Raw genomic sequence first — 21,472 nt, 5'->3', positions numbered from 1 at the left:
TCTTTGCTGAAAACAAAAAAGGCCCCAGTACAAAACCTTGAGGAACTCTACATGTAAGTAGCTAAAGACTAATATATTGTTATATGTGTTATAATAATAATAATACAAAACAACCCCTCACTGATTGATTTAAAAACTACAGAAATAATGAGGGCTCAGGCTAACACTGGGCGGTTACATACCTTCGTCTTTCCCACTTGATAGCCCTCTGGTTGAAGATCCAGCTGATCCATACTCCCCTGGATGCTCTCCCTCGTAGAACGGGTTCCCTCCGGCAGCAGCACACAGAAGTGATGAACAAATTCCTACAAAAAGACCAGATTATGGAAACAATCTGAAATACCAAATCAGATGTGGATTTTTATCCCATTTCCAGATGGAACATTTTACATCAGTGAAAGCCAATTCAACCGACTCCGGATCAGCAGCAGCATCTCTACGATGCAATTCAAGTGTAGAAAACCAGTGAGGAGCATCCGGTTTTAGGTCAAACAAAAATAAAATGAATACATGTTTGTACAGATTCAGACATCATGTATGATGCCTGAACTGAACACAATCAGGCCAGCAGGGGGGCCGGACAGGCACACAGATGCTGTGTTTATACAATTACCAGCATGGGGCGTTTCTGAGACCCCCAGCACAATGAGGAGGGTCTGTCCTGAGTCCTTTGGAGTGATCCCATCCGCAAGATATTTCTCATTACTGCTGAACGCGGCACAAAGTATGCCGAGGAATTTACCATGAATGAGGATGTCTGCTGCTGTAATGATCAGAGTGAGATCACCAGAACACTTATTCTTTATGAGATTTCTTCCCGTCGCCACTGAAAGTTTCACTCATGCGCGGCTGTAAACATTAAGTATGATGTAAAGTCACTGGTCTGCCATGACCTGAAGAGATGAAATGACAGAAAATGAAGTTTTCACATTCGGTTTTAAGTGGAAAAACTGTTCAACGTGTCCAGCTTTTTTATTATTATTACTTTTAACGTGCCAAATATCTGAAGTGGATGATGTGTGTGAAACTTCAGACCGATGGGATTCTCATCGTATTGTACGAGAGCTGTTCGATATCGCCGACTCATTTCCAAACTTTGCTTTTCTTTGAGTGAAGCCATTCCTCTAACTGTTTGGACGAACCCTTGGACTCATTCTGTGAAATCAGACTCCTGCTCATGTTTCCACCTGATGGTTTGGGTCTGAACTGACTAGCATCTGAAAGTCTTAGTTCAACAACAACAAAAGGAAAAAGAACTTGAAAAAGCTATCCACCCATCATCACACCGCCACCACACTTCACTGTGGGTACAATTTTTATTATAGGTATTATTTTTGGTGATGTTATTGTGCCCAAATTCCTCAGGAATTGTGGCACAAAAATGTAAATTTGAAATTTTCCATGGTTTCACATTCTGGTTTCCTCCTTAAAATGAGGAAATTTTAAGACCACGAAGTGTTTGATTTTCCTTCTCTAATGTTTTAAACAAGTAAACATCCAAGGAATCAGGATGTGGGTTCTTTGTGTCTTTTATTCACACTTCCTAACAATGGATTGAACAAATATGGATCCATTAATGTCATAAGCTAACATTTCTTTTGCCTTGATCTAGACTTACTGGCATAGTTCAGAGATTTTAAATGTGCTTTCTTTCATTTTTCCTTAATTATTTCAGACCACTACAATGTTAGTGAAATATGTCTGTCACTGCCCCCCAAAGAACAACAAAATATTTCTTTACCCGATGAAAGATATACCCATTTAGACATGTTATTTGATAACGCAATGTCTCACCAATAAGGTGACCTATTCGTTATCTAATGTCTTGGCACAAGTGAACAAAAACAGAGAATGGAAACTACTGTAAGAAGAAACAGGAGTGGAAGTGGGCCACTCCCGACTGTCTTCTGTCCAGCAACTAACGCCCATCTGCATTCACCACCATTCGCCTTATTAGCAGCACAGCGCTTCTCACGGGGCTGACGTCACTCCTCAGAGAGGCAGCGTGGTTAAAGACGGCTGCTGTGTCCCACCCCCAAAAAGTCCCTTCTGACCCAACACACAAAGAATCAGGAACAAGTTTCCTGGAGAAAAAAAAAGGCTTTAAAAAAAAAAATCATCACTGGCACTCCAGCTCCTGAGAACCTGAGAGGCTTTTCAGTTTCTGTCAGAGCGCGGTTTTAAAAATCTTCTTGGCCGACGCGAGGTCACAAATGAAAACCAGTTTGTCTGCACAACACCCTCACTGTTTACTGGAAAACCTGATTTCTGAGCACAGAGTTTAAAAACACATGAATGAGGCTTCCCTCATAAATCATACTGAACACTAATCAACGACATGAAATCTGAACCTTTACAGGACGTTTTAATCCAACACATTTGTAGCCTTTTTGGGCTTAGACAGGAATTTTCTTTAGGATGTACCGCACTCTTAATGCATAATCGCCCCGTCTTTAGGAGATGTGAAAAAAGCAGTTGTATATTTATGCAGCAGCATAATCTCGTATTGACAATTTAGAAAAAAATATATACATTTACACATCAAGACTTTATTACCAAAATTTACTAACTCCACAATTATTGGCAACCATAGCAATCCTTTTAAAGTGAATGTAACTAAAAGTTAGTTTAATTACATCCCTGATTCTCCTGGATATTTCTCACAAAGGTGAAAAAAGTAAATACGGGGACATAAAACACCCCAAAGCTCAGTGGTGGAAACCTGAAGTAAAATATGAAATCATGAAGTCACAAAGTCTCCAGAGAAGCTTTTTCTCTGTTTACATGCTGGACAGCTCTGTTGAAGGTATTGATTAATTGTCAGAATAATCGGTAGAATAATTGACTACTGAGATAATTGTTAGTTGTAGTCCTAGAATCAAATGACTGAAATCCGTTCAGGATGTCACCGAGTTCTGCAGGATGTCTGGAAATGAACCTTTTGTTCAAACAGGGACACATCTACTGATCTGGAGACGGTCTTTAAATCTCTGCATGTCTCTAATCTTGTCAAATGTCTGAATTTGTTAACAACTGATGTGGGATTTTTCTCCAGTGAATAAATGAGATCAAACTTCATTTTGTAATGGAGTTTTAACTTATTTGAATGCTTTGAACACTTTTTTTTTTTTATTGGGTATGCCAGTGGAGGAGATTTAGCCAAGAATATCACCGTGATGACGACACGTGCATTACCTTGAAGGTGTACTTGACGTTGTATCCAGATTGCCGGATGCGGACCGTCTCCAGCATACCTGTGTACCGGAGCTGCCTCAGCACCAAGTTATCATCAAACCTTAAGGGCAGCTGTGTGTGAGAGAGAGAGAGAGGAGAGGAAACGGAAAACAGATTTTCTTTTTTTAGGTTATTTTTCAAATTCCCAATTCAAAGCAGGATTAATGTTGGGAAACTAAAGCGACTGTGTCCACCGTCGTACCTTCTCTGCGTTGGAACGGATGCACTTGACAAAATACGGCTCCGACTGACCCAGAGTCTCCATGAGCTTATTGAGAGAAGCCTGCGGGACGAAACATGGGGAAAGAAGTCGTCAAACCCAACAGCACAAGACACACGGAGACCCTTCGCAGCTGTTTAACAGACAACAGCGAAACTCTGTCGCCATCTGCGAGGAACGCCGAAGCGTTAAAATCCCCCGATTCGCCTCAGTGTAACTGTCTACATACATTTATGTAAGCATGCGGTTTGGAAGAAAACAGGATGCAGCTTTTTTTCCCCCCCTTTTTCTATTTTTCATTTGCAGTGACTGTGTAATTAAACACACAGACACATGTGAGTCTGCATGTGTGTGTGATCACTGAGAGGCAGGAGGAATTCAGACTTTTTTTTTTTCCTCCAGCATGGGAGATTAAAGCAATCAGCGCAGCACAGGATGTGGAGAGTGAAGTCATCCACACATGGACTCAGGCTGCCTCCCCGCCGGCCGTCCACAGGGGCCTCAGCTGCACCTCCAGCAGCCACAAAACACTCTTCACTTTTAAAGAGGACGGGGGGAATCGAGTGTTTGGTTACAGAAATGTTACTGCCCGCTGATGAGACTGTTTTCCATATTTCAGTCAGCAGATGCAGCACTGTTGACTGAGAAAACACTGTAGTTGTCAGCTGTCAGGCTCCTGCAATGACAACAGTGCTCCTATCTTATATTTCCATGTTACCTGCTGCCTGGTTTTCCTATTTACATTGTACATGTAATAACATACAAAGTGATAAAGACAAATTTTGACTACGCAAACGGTTTATGTGGTGCAGCTGAGCTTATGTTACACTTCAAGGTCCTTTGGAAGTGGTTAAAATCTCAGATTTGATTGGCAAAATTTTGGTTTGAACCGGAACTATTTATTTATTTATTTATTTTCATTTTTAGAGATGCACCAATCAAACTTTTTTTTTCCAGCTGATTTGGTTTCAGACAGATTCTGATTTTGTTCTCCAGGTCTTCAACACATGAAACAACGTGTCTTGATAGATTTATTCAAATTTAATCAAACATAAATACTGTAATTTAACTTTGAAAGTCACTGATAAGTAGCAGATGTATTGTGTTTTCTTTATAACTTTGTAATTTTGTGTTTTTATCATGTAAAGCACCTTGAACCGCCTTGAAAGTGGCAGCAAAAACACAAAATACAGACCGTTCACAGATCTCCCTCCTTGATTTGAGGAGTTCATCTAAAAGGTCTTGTGCCGTTTCATCACGGTGCGTCAGTGAATGAATCACTTCCTTTTTTTATATACGAAATCAAACATGTTTCTTATTACCAGACATGATCTCACACATTATGTCTCTTGGATATACAGTGTTGCAGACACACACACACACACAAAAAACCCACAAATGTAAATGTGAACAGAGATGTGTTCTGTCGTTTCCTCCCAATCTCTGTGAGATTTAGAAAACACAACTTTTCATAGTAAGCTGTGGATTTGCTGAACTGTAAAACAGCGAGTGCATCCATCTATCCATCCCGTCTGACCTGAAATTGTGCGCTGATACTGGGAGGTTTCTTCTTCTTGTGGAGATGAAGCAGCGACTTGGTGATGCGGTCGTGAAGCGTCAGGTTGCTGAGGTACTTTAGTGATTTGACGTTCAGTAAATGCTGCAGGCGGAAAGTCATAGTCAGCACAAGTCCAATCCAAGCTCTACATTAAAGTAAGACAACTCCTACCTTCGGAAGAACTGGTTTCGACTTGTAGTTTTTGTTCCTCCTGTTTATACAGATAAAAACAAAATAGAAATTAACCAACGGGGTTTTTTGCCCCCCAAACATCGAGTAGCAATAAATCACTTCCTGAAATTCTTTCTGAATGGGTCATAGAAGAAGTGGGACTTTAATTTTTTCCACTGGAGAGGAAATATTCCTTCGGAGGGTCAGGCGCAGAGCAGCGCCGACAGAGCTGGTCGGAATGTCGGGATCAGTGACGGAGCCTCCAGCCAGGCGGAAAAGGGATCTCAGGAGGTCTGTCAGGTTTCCAGACATCTCTAAACTACTTCTTTACATTTCTGTTCACAATATTTGGATTTCTCTAACCAGATAAAGTTCACCTGGAATTAAAAACACGTCCTCTAGTGCACCTTTTAAATTGTATTCAAAAGCTAACTGGGTTGCAGTTTAACAAGCACATGGGACGTCAGGAGAGCCGAAATCTGCCTCAGGGAGGCGAATGCTGAACGTTTTATTGTGCATGTTGCAGGTACTGACATCAGGATGTCGTGCGCTCTCTCCAGGAGTTTACTGCTGGCCGAGTTGACAAAGATGCCGTCTTCTTCTGTGTTGGAGCCGCCGGAGGACAGGTGGCTCTGCCGACCGACTCGGCCGTTCCAGCCGAGGCCCGGAGAACTCCTGCAGGACACAGGAACAGGATTAGGGTTGGAACAACTTAACCAGTTGTAGTATTTATTTGGGCGGGGCGGTCACACTTAAAAATAAAGAATTGATCCCAGTTCAATCATTTATTTTTCTTGCTTTCTTTTCAAAAGAAGAAATTACAATTGACAGAAAACATTTTGTGTCAGATGTATGACAGATTAGGGCGTGGCTGCAAGAATTTCTGTTTGATTATGAGAACATCGTGAGGATTTTAGCAATTTTACGAGAACGTCTTAAAATTATGAGAAGAAAAAAGTTGTTTAAACAGAAAAAAAATGCCACTTTTCTGTTATTTATTCTCGGCTTCATTGTCATACTGATTTATTCTCTTAGTGCTACGACTGTATTCTTGACATCCTTGTCCTAAATTGAAAGTTCAAATAAATAGAAGGTGTAAAACATGCTTGTTTAACAAAACGGTGGACTTTAGTCCTGCTGACATCACTCTGAACTATGGAAACCCAACGAGTTTATTGGTGAAAAATAATTCGATTGCTTACTTGACAAATTAGATCCCTCCCCCCAGCTCTACTAGTTTTTATATTAATAGTAAAATTATTTGAACATTTTTTTCCTATGCAACATAGAAACAGCCAAGTCACAATTTATTATATTAATTCCATCCTTTTTAGCTGCGGTATGAACTATATTTACACAAACTCTGACCTTTTGGGTTGAATTTCTTTGAATCAGTTTTTATGTCTAGTGTGGACATTTTCCAATAACTTTTCAAATACTTTCAATACTGTAGCTAAATCTAATTTTGGATGGTTGTTCAGCTCACCAATTAGCTCAGTTTTACCACTTGGCTTGTTACTATTATAAATTAAGGCTTTGCTGCCAATTGGGGCTCTGTAAATTTTTCTGGACTCATTTATTCCAACACTGTGGTTGTGTAAATGACCAACTTCCTTGAAAACACATTCGTAAAGAGGCGGTGGTACACCCTGGATAGGACTCCAAGTCCGTCACGAGGGCCAATGCAGAAACAGAATCTTGCAAAAGATCCAATTTAAAGTCACCAGTTGCCACAATAGGGATGTTTGTGGACTGTGGGAGGAAGTGCAGGCACACAGAGGACACTGCAGATACCCAGTGAGAACATGGGAAGTTCACACAGGAAAAAAAAAAAAAACATCTAGTGCATCTTGACGACGCCGTCTCTCCAGGATAGACAAGGTGTCAAAACACGACACACAGATTATGCATCATGGATCCAGAAATGCTTTTCCGTTCTCTACTTTCTTCCATACTTATTGAAGAAATTAAATAAGTATGGAAATTAATTTAATCCAATTCTGCCATTTTCTGAACCTTGCAGGAACAACGATCAACACAAGGAAAAGCAGCTTCTTTAAAATACTTCTAGTGCTACACATTAGCTGCATGTCCCACCATGAAATGATGCAAATAACGTTAAAATTGTGTTTCCTTTGCAGATGACTGCACTCCATGTGCTTATGTTCACACCCATGTAAACAAAAAAACAACAACACTTTCCTACTTTATGACTTGGAACAAAGAGACAACAGGGGCTGCTGCAGAGGCAGCAATTGATGATAATTTCGGTGCAGCTGAGCGGTTTATTTAGTTTCCATTTTCCTCCTTTGTAGATTTACAAGGACTGCACCAGCGGCGTTTCGGTGCAGGCCACACACAGCACAACGCACAAACAGCAGCAGCAACATGTGTGTGGAAACTTATACCGCGTGGTGTTAAAAGACGGTTGACTTGATTTCCAAAAATAATGAGGGGAGGCAGGACGAGTGGAAACGTTTCAATAGCAGATAAAACAAAAACGGTAAAGCTGTTTTGTAGCTTTAGACAGGACCAGCTTGGAAGACGTGAAAGGATTTCACCTGCTGTGTGTTTCAGACTAAAACAGCTAATTGGAAACTTTGGATGAGATTTTGTGATCCTTTGCCCTCAGTCCAACTGAATCAAACTTGTTCATGGTTCCAAATATTACATGATCCTTTGCTCATAATTTTTTATAAACATCTACCGCAGAAAATGTGCTGATAAACAATAATTCTATTTCTATTAGATTTTAAAAAACATTATAAAGTGGGTAGATACATTCTCTTCCACTATATTTGTCACAAATACAATAAAAAATGCATTATTTGGTTCAATATTACTCGAGTTCAATCAAGTAAACAGCTTGAACAGAGCTGAATGCAGGTCATACAGCCTTTAGATTCAGATTTGCAGATGTAAGTAATGACTTGTATGGAGTGATGCTCACGCTTCGTTTATACTTTACATTCTCAGTTTCATATGACCAAGCAGGTTTACAGTGCAATGACTTAAAATCCTGTATATTACTGGAAACATTGTTGAAAACCCAATAAAATAATGTTGGAAAAAACCCAACAACTTTAATTACAGAACAAGATGCGGAAACATCCAGTAAAAAAAATTAATTTCCTTTCTGATTTACTTCCAGGGTTATGTTCCTTTCTTTCGTGATCTATCAGAAAACTCGTCGATGTCCAAATCAGGCGGTAAATCTCAAACTCTAGGATCCAAAATATCTGCTTAAACACAACTCTTCTGTTTGCATCTGGCCTACAATACAAAGAAGAATTTTTCCCCCAGTTGATCATCGATCTCAGTAAACGGTGACGCTACAATATACCTTTTGTCCCGACTGTTTATCTCCAGAGCCTCTGTGAGAGTCCCATTAAGTAGTGCACTGTTGCGTCCAGCTGACACACACTCGGGTATTTATCTCCCCCCAGATGATCTTCTGCAACGCATAACTCTGACTTTACATCATGAAGGAAGCAGCTGGACTGGGTTTAGAGCTCTGTGGGTCTGTGGAAGATGAGTGTGTGAGGAGGGAGACAGAAGGAGGCCAGGGGTCACGCGTTGCATTAAGGGCAGGGGTTAACGGATTCGCTCCTGTGTAACAAAAGCCGCCTTACTGGAGAGTCTCGGCTTTGCAAGTCTCGGCTTTGCAAGTCACGGTCGTTGCTTGTTGACCTCACCGTCAACAGATGATTAGAGGAAGTGGAGCTAAATGAGAGCATCGCCAAGACTGACGACACTTTAGTCAAAAAATTTTTTAAAGATACGAAGTATGTACTGGCCAACAGATGCATCCAAGAGAAAGTGCAGGTTGATTTATCAGTCTCTGATCTTCCTCATGACAATACCTCAGTTTCTCAGCTGGACTAGGTTTAGAGCTCTCTGAGTCTGTATCCAAACAGTGATACCATGTTCAATACATCAGGCACTGGTACTTTTGGCATTCTGGACTGGAGCTATGCCTGATTTTATCCTTCTACACAATTTTTATTTTATACAGTTGAATAAAGAAGCAGCTTCTTTAGCAATAACATGTTGTGGCTTATACTCCTGTTGGACATCTATACCAGTCAGCAGGCTTTCCCATGATTATGTAGGTAAATGCATAACATTTATGGGTTTAAAATCCTATTTTATTGTCTTGTAATATTCTAATCATTTACAAAAACCCATCAAGGTTAACTAAAATTTATTTAAACCAGTTTTATGATCGCAAATCATTGATATTAATTAATGTGATGATTTTTTCTCTCCTCTTCAAAAGAGGATTAAAAGTTCCTAAAAACAACAATCTATGTATTTAACTAACTGCAGAAGTTATTAGCCTGTTTGAAGTAGAGACATTTCAGCCTTTACAGTTTCAAAAGCCCCTAATATTTTCCATCATTCCTTTCCTGTGGTTTACACTCCTTTAACAAGACGCCAGAGACGGTTTGGGAATGTTTCCAAGCAAAAGTTCCACTCGCGGTCTGACCCATTTCCGGCAGATGCGCGCTTACCGTGGCGATTTCTCTGCGATGGCGTTGGTTCCCTGAATGTCTGACAAAGGCGTCCGTGGCGTCCTTCTGGTTATGCCTGATTCACAAACAAACGGGCATCAGAGAAAGCAACAGAAATAACAAATAATTCAAAAATACTAAAAACAGAAGACAAAACGAGACAAACGGTCACACAACACCAACAAAAAAAAAAAAAAAAAAAAAAAAACACACTTTTGACACCATGTGCCACTCTGGTGTTATTACAGTGAGAGTTTTTTGTCTTTTTTTATGAGCCATACAACCTAATGGGGATGATTTGGTATTAAAGGTTAACAAGGATATGATCTTGTTAGTGCTGAAATATGGAAGATGATACTGAAGCGTTATTTTAAATTAGTCTGGATTTTTACACTTGCTTATTAATCCGATTAGTCATTTCAAATAGGGACACGTTGGGGTTTTAATTACCCAAGACAGGCTACAATCTAAGTGCGGTGGCAGAGTGAGCTAACTGATGCATTTGCTTCTGAAGTCGTGCTGAAGAATCACAGAGATCTACAAGGGTTAGCCTACTCAGTAAGCAAACTGGGACCGAACATAATACCATTCTCTGTTTCATCATCACTTTGCACAACTTTCTCACTCTCATCTGGAGCTGCAAAGGTAGCACAGAACAAAAAACAAAACAAGAAAAGACAAAAAGAAACAAAACATGAGTGTAGCTAAGAGTTTATGGAGGCCCGAGACGTCCGTGAGGTCGGCTGTGTGTCCGCCACCATGTGAGCGAGTTAGTCACTTCATCTGCCACCAACGCCGTCACCGACACAGGATTAGTTAGTGACATCTGAGGTGTAGGTGAAGTAGCGACTACACCGACAGACTGTAAGGTAAGCTACACCGCTGAGAAGGACACCACCCAGAGGAGTTTCTGCCCCAGACAGCGCATTGCCACCATGCATTCCCACCACTACAGGACTCATGAACGTGTGACAGGAGTGTCAGGATGGCTGGAGCATGCTACTGAACAACATGCAGGAGGGAGACGGAGGGATCAGAGACCAAGCATCTAGTCTATAGTAGGAGCTGCAAAAATCACAATAAATACATAGAAACAAACATTGCACAGTGCCCCACATTTTGTCACAGTATAGTAACAGACTTAACTATGTTTAATGAGATTTTATGTGACAGACAAATAATTACTGGCTAATTGGAAAGTAGAAAAGAAATCTGGCCCACCACAGCTGTTGATGTGGCCAACATAAACAGAACCTTTAAAGGGGCAGTATTATGTGTTTTCCAGCCACACAGAATCATTTTATGGCACAACCAAGTAACTATGTTACCTTCATTTGCTATAATGTTGTATATATAAAATATGACTAAAAAGAAATTTGACTTTGTAAATTGGTGCCTTGAAATTGAGCCTTTGTCTCTTTAAGAAATTACTGTTCTTTCCAAAACTCTGCCTTCAAGAAGTCATCGCATCACTCCTCTATTAACCTCTTACCGTTTTTAATCAGCATTTAATCGAGAAGCAGCATGTATAATGAGCTCAGCACCAGGTGTTTGCTGCTTGTTGCTGCTGCTAGTCTGAAGGAGCCTACTAGCAAATCACTAAAATCAAAACTCTGTGTTGGTCTATCACATAAAACCTCATTGATATATTGGTTGCAAAGTGGCAAAATATGAAAAGGCATTGCACATGTTCTTAAGAAACAGTGACTGAAGTCTTTTGTCTCAATGTGGCTACAGTAGAAGCTGATGATGTTGGTCGCTCTCATCCCTACAGTTCCCCGAACATGAAAGTTAGGAAGGGTTACTGTTGTCTTGGCAGCCTTACTGTACTTCTCCTCTTTGCATCTCTGCAGGATCTCTAAGCTTCTCTGATGCACAGGGTGCTGCAGAAAGCTAAAACTATCCATTTTTTTCAATACTGCACAGGGAGCAGCGTCATCATGCCCTTGGAGAAGCAAAACAAAAAGGAAAGAAAGAAGAAGAAAAACAAAACATAAGGGCAGAGGAGGGAGAAAGGGAGAGAGAGAAATGAAGAGATTAGACGGTGTAGAAGTGGAGGATTTCAGGAGATGCAGTTTTCTACTTGAACAAGACACCTGAAGAGAAGACGGTAAACATTTCAAAAGAACACTACGATGTTCGATTCTGTGGGATTCTGTGAGAGTTCGTGGCCAAAGTTTTTTTCTTTTCTTTTCTTTTTTGCAGTGTTGCAAATGTTATTTCAAAAATGAGCAGCTTCAACTTATACCGTTTTAAAATGGTCAGTGAGAGATTTAGATATTGTCAAGAAGCTTGAGGTTTCCAAAGAGCTCTGTGGATGGATCTGCACACACTCTGTCCAAAATATAATTCTGGGGGAAATATTCATCAAAACTAAAATGATGAAGGATAAAGTACGTCTGCAAAGATATTTTCTCTGTTTGGAACAGCTGGAAAGTCAACAGAAGTTGTTGACTTAAAACAAACCCCTATATCTTGCTGAAAAATCACTCAGTTAGTTTTGACTTACTATTTTCACTAGAAACTAGACAGGAAATACTTTGCAAGACTTTTTTTTGCAGTCATTCAAAGACCAAAACTCTTAGGTTTAACCCATCTTAAGAAGCTATCAAAAAAGATGTTGAACATATTGAAAATCTATTAATATTTCTAAAAAAAGAAAGAATAAAAAGAAGCAAACATACTGATCAAGCACCAACAGTGCAAAATAAAAATCTACGATCAGACAGAATTTGGCAAACAGGTCGATGTCCAAAGCGAACTGCAGAAATTTTAAAGAGGAATGTGACATTACATCCACATCAGCTCCCGTCTAAACAAATGCATTTTATAATTTGATGCGTTTCAAGCTTTTTAATTTCTCATTAACATACAACAGGAACACTTTGAAATCATCTCATCAAACAGCATTTGCGTCACTGTCAAAAACATTTGGCCACGATTATACGTGCTCACCCCATACGGTACCTCCATGCATCGTCTTCTACGGTTTCTTTCTTCCCTTCTGCACATCTAGTCTCTTTAGACAAGATGGTGGTGAGTGAACACAAATCAGTTCACTAGGATTTAGTCAAGAGCATCTTTGTGCTGTTGCAGAGATTTTTCTGAATGCATTTTAACAGACACCGCTGGGTGAGTTAGTTTAAGGATTTCTACAGGCTCTAAAAGTCTATTCAAACATCCACAATGAAAGTGAAGGAAGAGCTGGAGAGGGAGCAGCAATGCTTACAGTAACAATCTGATGCTAAAATCTATGGCATAAGAGTGAACTCTAAAGAGAGAGAAATGCATTTACAGAGAGAGGAAGCTGAGAGAGAAAGAGCTAAACTACTGTAAATACATAACAAAACTACAAGCACTAATAGCAACACTGCAGAATGACGACAATCGATACAAAATGTGGTGAGAACTGAAGTTCAGATCATCAGTTTCTCTTTGTATTTAGTGATTAAACTTTATTTTACTTGAACTCCGAGTCAGTTTCTGATGTAAAGATGTCACAACATTTTAAAAAGGTAGAATGTCAACTTTTAGATGTCATTCTGTTCCTGTATCGTCTGTTTAAAGATACTCTAAAGAAAGACCCACAGTCGCAGTTTTTCCACGGTTTTGTGGGCAGCTCAATGCAGTGCTGTCCCTCCCACACGTGTTACTACACACTGGTAACTACCTGGTAGAGAAAAAACTAGCACACAAACAAGTTCGCCCATTAATCGCTCCATTTCCATTACATGTGTGTGCAAAACTTTCTCAGTATTCCACAAATGTTGAAAATACTAATGTTAAAATTGTGTGGTATTTATTCAATGATAAATGCAAAGAAAATCACATGGGAATAAGTTTGTTCATGTGATAAAAATGTAAAAACATGCCATCGCCCTCCTCCCACTTTCTGTTATCTTTTCAGTTACATCCGGTTATTGATCACGACTCGTGTTAAGCTAAATTAGAGTTTAGATTGCAGCTCTGTGAAATACACTAATTTCAATTCAGTTGAAAAACCACCTCATCCTTTCCATTAATCAAATGTGTTTTTGTCATTTCAATTTCTGCACTTATATGGTCAAAGGAAACGCAGTTTTACAAGCAGAATATCTGTTCAGCTGCAGACTCGCCTGACTGGTTACCCAGCTGGTGTTAGCTTGGTGTACTTGTCTTACCAAGAGCAAAGCAGCAGAAGTCGTACAATATTCTGCACTTGAAAACCACAACTAACTTGGATAACTGCTTTTTGCTTCAAAAACAAAACGTTTTTTAATTGCAGTGTCATATTTTGTCAGGAGTTGGAACAATTATTTACCTTTTCAATAAGTTACTAACCTGATACGAAGATATTTTAACTCAAGGTTAAAATGCTAGTGCCTGCCTACTAGAAAATAGTCTCTTTCTCTCCATATATTACCACAAAAAACATCAACTCACTTTTTGTACTTGCTCATCAACACTTAACACGTCTTAAAGGAGACACAAAAGTTGCTATGTATGCACTCTCTCACCAGTCTTCTTGTGTGTGTGCCTCTTCCCAGCCTCTCTAAAAGCCACCAGGGCCCTGAAATACGCCCGGAGCACCGCCCAGCGGAAAGTGGCTGACGGGTCGATGCCAATCAGGCTGCAGATGAACGCGTTCTTGCTGCTTTTTAACAGAGCTACGATGTCAGGTCGCATGTGGTCCGTGTTCTTCTCCCTAAAATCCTGCGTTGTAGTGACAGAGACATAAAAATGACGACGTGTCCTGTTATCTGGATATAAACATCTCCTACTTAACAGAAGACGATGGCTCTTAAACCTCAGTGAAAACTCCTGCTGACCTTTACGCCGTACTTGACCTTGCCAGCGTAGTGCCTGATGATGAAGGCGGGCTCCATGACGGCAGGAAACTCGATGTAGCTGTTCCCTTCATGCTGCCGCTTGAACTTATCCAACAGTGTTTGATTGGTGGCTTGAGGGAAACTGGAATTAGGAACAGAGGCGAGCGCTTTGAAGAACAATAGATGTTGCATCTGCTTTTAATGCCGAAGAAGAAGAAGAAAAAGAAAAAAAAAGAAATCCGCCAGAGAATCAGTATATTGATGCACTTGTTTAAAGCCGTCGCTTGCGTCATGGATGCTGCAGCATTAATCACACTTTAAAAAGAAACAAGAACGTTTGACGGTTTTTTGATCTCTGATGAATTTATAAAGTCCAGAATAAATGAAGGAGATCGTGGCACACGTCATCTGATCTGCAGCCTGTTAGGAGATGCTCAGCGCTAACGCAGGAAGACGTGAAGCTGCTTTTTCACGAGCTGACACACTGTTCTGAGGCCAGCCAGGATTGTTGAGCTCCGCTCACATGTTATCCATTACGTCTGAGACGCTGGGCTTCACCTTGACTATTTGTTTTCTTTGAGTTTTGAAGAGACTGGTTTTAAAAGCTGCTCCTCATAGAATCAGCTTGACAACAAGAGGCTGAGAGTTTAAGCTCAGAACGGAGCAGAAAGGTTTACTGTGCGTAGTTCTTGGCTGGGCATCGTGTCCTGATGCCCATTAAAGTCAACTATCTGCCTTCTGCTTAAGGTATTTTTTAAAAATAGGTAAATAAATAATTCTTCAGAAAAGAAAACTGAAAAGAAAGTTGTGAAAAATCCATAAAGTAACCATTTTAAACAGACATAATAAAACGACAACAGATTGATCTATTTTTTTTTTACTGTGCACAAAGAGTTATAAAATCTTCAGAAAGGATCTTAAGGCAGATTTCAGGTCAGAAATCTTTCGATACCATTAATAGTAACAGCCAGTGAATCTATTAAGAATGAGAGAGAGAAAAAAAAAAGACATCAGGCGCTCACAGGAAGAAGACGGAGGAAGAATGAGACACCAGGGGTTCTGGAACAGGGTGAAACCTGAGCTACAAAAACAAGACAGCTGAAAGGCTCTGTGCTCTCCAGCTCTTCCATGTGGGAAAACTCTGTTTCAGTGTCCAAAAGGAGAAGAAAGGCTTTTAAAGGAGGAAATATTGTTCCTGAATTAGCTGCACAACAGCCGTGAACTTCAAAGTATCAGATGTACTTTTGTTCCCCTGCTTTGATGAAATCAATTGAACAGAAAACAAGAGTTAAGATCAAATCAAGACGCATCCTGAAACCTTTTATTCATAGCATTAATACGACGGGATGCGACAGAAACGTCACACAGGTAGATGAGTGATGATTTTAAAGTGTCAGGCTGCCTGAGAAGTAGGGAGGAATAAATCCTCATTTTATCTGTGCATACATAGATCTGTCTTCATGTTTCTTCATACTCTCCTCAATCAAACAGCCTCTTTAAGATGTCTTATCGTCACTTGATCTAATTTTAATACCAAAACCGAGGCGAGAAGCAACAGTGCGAGGTTACGCAAGTCCTGGGCCAGAGTTTCAGGTTTTACAGCAGATGGGAGTTTCAGGGTTTTAGCATGAAGACAGAACGGAGGTCTCAGTTGGAATGAAACCAGAAACTCTGCTGTCGTGTCAGCATGTCTGCCAGTTTTGCTTCAGCCAGCCAAACGCACTGGATGAACCTTTTCACAGAGAAACAAAAGGGGAAAAAAAAGAGAGAGAGTTTCTAAAGCAATGAAACAGTGAAACTAGACGACTCACTTGCATTCTTCGTCCAGCAGGTGGAACAGCGCTGTGGGCTTCTTGCTGATCAGGCTGATGCAGCCTGTATTGTCGATGTAATCGATGTTCCTCCAGCTGATGCCCTCTGCTCTGTACTCCTCCTGCAGGGTCACATAAAGACAAAAAGAAAGCCAAGCGTCAACGCTACCCGACCTTCAGCCGCTTGGTTTGATAAGGTGTGTTATTCGGTGGGATTGAGTTCAGATCCTACTTTAGGTTATTTCCAAGGATCGGTAAATCTGAGCACACGTGGGGCACATCAGGGCTCCACTCTTGGGCAACTTTTATTTTTCATCTTCGTGCTCATTTTAAAGTGTATTGGACTATTTTGTGTTTTGGAGTTTTTAAAGTGTCTTTTCTTTGTTCCTTTGTTTTCCTGTAAAGCACTTTGACTTGCTTCAGCTATCAGAAAATATTCATTTGCCTCACGAAAGTACCAGTTATTTACCCATCGAGTTTATAATTTACCAATTAAAGCAACATTCGCAGGCTTTGTGTGACCTCTCTGTGCTTTCTTATTCGGAGAAACGACGTCTTGCCCAGTTTCATGTCTTCCTGGGAAAGACATTTATCCAACAAAGACCTTAATCCAGGAGAGGTTTAATAAAATGACTGGATTTTTTTCTCTTGCTCCTCTTGTTCCTACCCTGGAGTCAGGAAGCAAAAAAAAAAGACCCAAAAAAAAACCTAATTGAGTGTAAAGAATTGTTTATTTCGTCTGTGTGCAGGAACGTGAAGTTCATAGGGGAAAAATATGCAACAACAAAACTTCAATGTGCTGCAAAATAAAAATTAGATTCACGAGTTTTAATATGAATGTAACAATATCAAGTAGTTAATGGAGCAATATCTCAGTATTTGTTTGTTTTTCATTGAACTAGATGAGTAAAATGAAAAATAAATAAGTCAAACAAGTCATTTCTGAATTTTTCAATTTTAAAAGAATGTCTGGCTTTAAAGATAGCACTTGATTAATTTCATAAAGTAGATCTAAAGACATGCACAGTGAGTACAATATCCTGGACCATACACTCCTCTTCCTCCTCCTCCTCCACAAACCACAGTTGAGTAATTACCCAAAGCTGAGTCAGCTCCCTTCTGACTCACAAAATGAATATTATCTGCTTCATATACTTTCAACCATGCGCCATTATACTGAATGAGGAACAGGTGTCTGCTAGAACATTTCAGACTTTTACTACAGAAATGACCCATTTTTGAGGGTTTTTTTTATTGCCTTAAATGTGTTTAATGAAACAACAGCAGCATTTATGCTTCTCTTTCGTTGGCCAGCATCAACATAAAGTAAACGTGAAACCTTCAGCTCCTCTGACTCGATGATTCATGTTGTAATTGGAACATTTGGAGAAATTAACCTCCACCACTTTTGCACACTTGTTTTCAATTTTCATTGGAAAATAACCAAATCTGGATAGCTAACATTTATGAACATTGGTTTTCTAGTCTGGCTGAATATTCTGAAATGAATTTCGGTCTGGACTTTGACTGGGCCATCCTAACACATTTACAGATTGATCTACTACACCATTTCATTGCACCTATGGATCCGGTTGTTCACTTGAAAGTGATCTTTAACTCTTCCACATCCTTTATTAGTTAGAGTATTGCAATGAACTCAGCTGCATGTGTCTTGACATCAATGTATGTCAGTAAGACTTCATATGTATGCAATATAACTACAAACTCAGAGGTTTGTCACAGCGAGGGTACCAAAAGACTTCATTCGGAAGAAATTTTACCAAATTTACATCATCTGTTTCTTAAAGGGGCAATGACATTCACAAAAATCATCTGTAATGATGAACTTAATCTTCAAGATGATTCAGAGCAGCAAAATAATATCCAGAAGGATATTTATAAAAGAAGGCGTGATGGAAACTTCAGAGAAGTCTGTAAAAGCTCTCAAATCAAAACATTTGATGAAAAAGTCGGGTGTTAGTCTTTATAAAAACTGTTATATCACCAACACAAGATCTCAGTTACAGCCTTTTTATTCTGACATGTGAGTGCATGTGCAAGCAAGCACAAATGTGTCCATATGTGTGCGCGCGTGCGTGTATACAAACTTATGCATGCGAATGTTACGTTGGTAGTGGGCGCTTCATATTTTTGATGGTGTAGGAAATGGGGGCTCTCAGGTTGGGAGCCACAGCTCTAAAGGATTTGTTTTGTAGCTGCACCAGAGTGACTCAGAGGTCAACAGATGAATGGAAACACTGTAACTGTAGAGGAGGGTGTGAAGCAGGCCTCATTGGAAACATGAACCAAAGCAGCTTTTGGACGTTTTATCTCGGCTGAATCACTACCAGAGACTGACTCAGTGGAGCGCATCGATTTTTCCACTCTAATATTGCTCTTTTACTCTCGCCGGCTTGTGAAGGTCTGTTTTTTTCATTCAATTATAACCGGACGTTATGTCACAAGCAGATGCAATTTGGTATCAGAACCAGCTGTGATATTAACTCAAAAATTTTACATTGAAGTCTAAGGACAAAAAAAATACAATACAGAGTCACTGCTACGGTGTTACGCTGGCATACCAATGACAGTGAAGCAAACACTACACTGAAAGTCAAAAATCTGGACTTCAACTTAGCAAATGGTGCAGTCCAGGACCAAATTCTTCTCAATTGAATTGCTAATATATGTTTTTTGTATTTTTTTTCCCCCAAGAATTTATATTGCTTAAGGTTACATTTTTATTAATATTTTGCCGTATTTTTAAATTACGGTAAAATATGGGCAGCTTTGGTTGCCAGAAAGACGGTAAAGTTCTGGCAACCACAGTTGCCAGTATTTTACCGTAAATTAGAGCCGTTTTCTTTTTTACAGTGCAGTCAAAACAGTACATAAAAGTCAGCACATAGAGGATGACTTATAGCTGTGTTTTACAGCTTTATCAGCCCTTAATGGACTTTTACAGAGGTTCTGTGGTAGACTCGCAGGAGGCCAAGTGGTTAGGTCACGCAGTTAGATGATGGGGTAAACAGATGTTACTGTCAGTACTAATGAGGAGATGCCTTCATTGGTTCTGTTATATCTGTGCACGCCATCAGGACATAGATAGGAATCTTTGCATGTGATCATGCAAAGTCTGTCAGAGGAAACTGGACTTCGAGTGGCACCAGAACAAAAATGGCTGGACTGGTGACGCACAATGATGCATTCTGTCCAGCAATGAGTGTTTATCCATCTGGACCTGACAAAGCAGAGAACCAATCCTACCAATGCTTGACAGACGGAAACTGACTTTTGCTTCTGACCTCATTGTGTGGGGAGTCATAGGGTGTGACTTCTTACTCTGGTACTTTCTTTCAGCTGCATCCTGCTGTTGATCTACTGGGAGTTTTATAAATGTCTCTGGTTTACAGAGAACGGTTAAAAAATGAGAGAGCAAACCGATGGAGCCGGGAAAAGCTACACTGATGAAAATGTGTTGTTGATGGCAAAGGAAAATGGGCAGCCTTGATCAGCCAATCAACCACTCATATCAATCAAGGCAGGCAGCATACCCTTTCTGCAAACACAACACATTAAGTAACCTTGAAACACAGTCAACTGCAGTCCGCACAGGCTCACCAACACTGGACAATCACAGAGAAAACATTGTCAATTTTATGGCATTCATTTATGTGATAAAAACCAGAATTGGGTTGAACTATGAGAACATGTGGTTCTATCATATTATGCATCAAACGTTCAGGCAGGTATTGGTGGTGGATATTTTTATGGCACAATTTTGACCATTAGTACCAACTGAGAATCATAAAGCACTAAAACGTACCTGAGTGTTGTTGCTGACCATGCTAACAGGGTACCAATCTTCTACTACCAGCAGTATAGTGCACCATGTCAAAAGGTATAATACAAAATCTGGTTTGTGAAGCCATCAATGACCTCGCTGTACTCCGACGTCATATCAGATCTTAATCAAGAAGATTTTGAGATGTGGTGGAACGTGAGATTTGCTTCATGGGTTTGGATAGATGACAAACCTCCAGAAAGAGTGCAATGCCACGATCTTAATATGGGCCAGAACCTCTGAGTAAATGTTTCTGACACCTCACTGAACCCATGCCGCAAAGGCATGGATTCAAAAACGGGGTTTAATCAGGTCGTATCAAGTGTACTTAAGATAAAGAGTAAAAGAATAAGAATGCTGAATGAGTGTGAAAACAAAAATATGTGAATTTTCTTCAAACTCTCTATGTCAATCAATCTGCAATAAAAAGATAAAAACCAACATCTTTGGTGAGCGATTTTTAAACCCATCGGTCCAATGAGCAGATCTGATCCGACATTAAAAAGTACTACTTATTTCAATATTGTTGCTGTCTGTGTTTCTGAACTGGTTGGTCGTGTGACGATGGTAATGATCAAGAGCAGGATTACCTAAAGCAGAGAGGTGTCAGTTTTGTTAATTTATGTAAATACTGGTTGTCCGCATGACAGCAATCTCAATATCGTCGCACATTTTCATTTCTGAGAGTCCCAACGTTTTACACGTACAGCAGTGACTGGAGCAGCTTGTTGTTTGACTAAACTGTTTAATTCTGCATCTGCTGGCAGGCTTTAAAAGGGGGCCCAGAGAACCAAGCAGGTCCAGGCAGGCCGCTGATTCCAAGTAAACCCAATGAAAACCTGCAGGCAAATCTTAAATCATGACTTTAAAAGGCCTTTAAAGTTAATCAGATCACTTATTCGGGCTTGCATCTTCATCTGGGTAGTCACAGGGGACATAGTCTCAGTGTTACTATGCGGTTGCACAATGCAATGACAAGAATCTCCATTGCAAAAACTTCACAGAAATGGCCTCTGGCATCAGTGCAAGCAAGTTGCTTTTTGAAATAATTGTTGTATAATGAACCTGTATATCACTTCAGGTCCTGTTACAACAGAACCTCTGAACTATTTACATATTTAGTAGGAACACTTTCCTCTGACTGAGGGAAAAAACATGACCTACCTGTTCAAGCTTAAAGATGTGCTGGTTGAAGTAATGCTGAAGACGCTCGTTGGCAAAGTTGATGCAGAACTGCTCGAAGCTGTTGTTCTCGTAGTCCTCAAAACCGAAGATATCAAGAACACCGATGGACAAGATCTGAAGTACAGGA

The 21,472-nt window shown here is 40.0% G+C and overlaps 1 protein-coding gene across 6 annotated transcripts in view; it reads right to left on the bottom strand.

Annotated features, from left to right (window-relative positions):
- Positions 1-21,472, bottom strand: part of myo9aa (myosin IXAa) — a 96,232-nt gene that overhangs the window by 18,549 nt on the left and 56,211 nt on the right. For 5 of the 6 annotated variants that reach the window (XM_055044887.1, XM_055044886.1, XM_055044888.1 and 2 more), the window contains 12 exons: positions 21,325-21,459; positions 16,317-16,438; positions 14,506-14,647; positions 14,194-14,389; positions 11,523-11,642; positions 9,698-9,773; positions 5,718-5,858; positions 5,184-5,223; positions 4,992-5,114; positions 3,437-3,517; positions 3,196-3,306; positions 183-305 (listed from right to left, as the gene is read on the bottom strand). In XM_055044887.1, the coding sequence (XP_054900862.1) occupies positions 183-305; positions 3,196-3,306; positions 3,437-3,517; positions 4,992-5,114; positions 5,184-5,223; positions 5,718-5,858; positions 9,698-9,773; positions 11,523-11,642; positions 14,194-14,389; positions 14,506-14,647; positions 16,317-16,438; positions 21,325-21,459 (1,410 nt within the window). The remainder of the gene's footprint in view (positions 1-182; positions 306-3,195; positions 3,307-3,436; positions 3,518-4,991; positions 5,115-5,183; positions 5,224-5,717; positions 5,859-9,697; positions 9,774-11,522; positions 11,643-14,193; positions 14,390-14,505; positions 14,648-16,316; positions 16,439-21,324; positions 21,460-21,472) is intronic. The other variant, XM_055044890.1, reaches the window with a different exon arrangement.

The sequence above is a fragment of the Poeciliopsis prolifica genome, unplaced genomic scaffold (assembly GCF_027474105.1).
Source record: "Poeciliopsis prolifica strain line A6 unplaced genomic scaffold, Auburn_PproV2 SCAFFOLD021, whole genome shotgun sequence".
NCBI lineage: Eukaryota > Metazoa > Chordata > Actinopteri > Cyprinodontiformes > Poeciliidae > Poeciliopsis > Poeciliopsis prolifica.
This window is presented reverse-complemented; position numbering and strand designations above follow the sequence as displayed.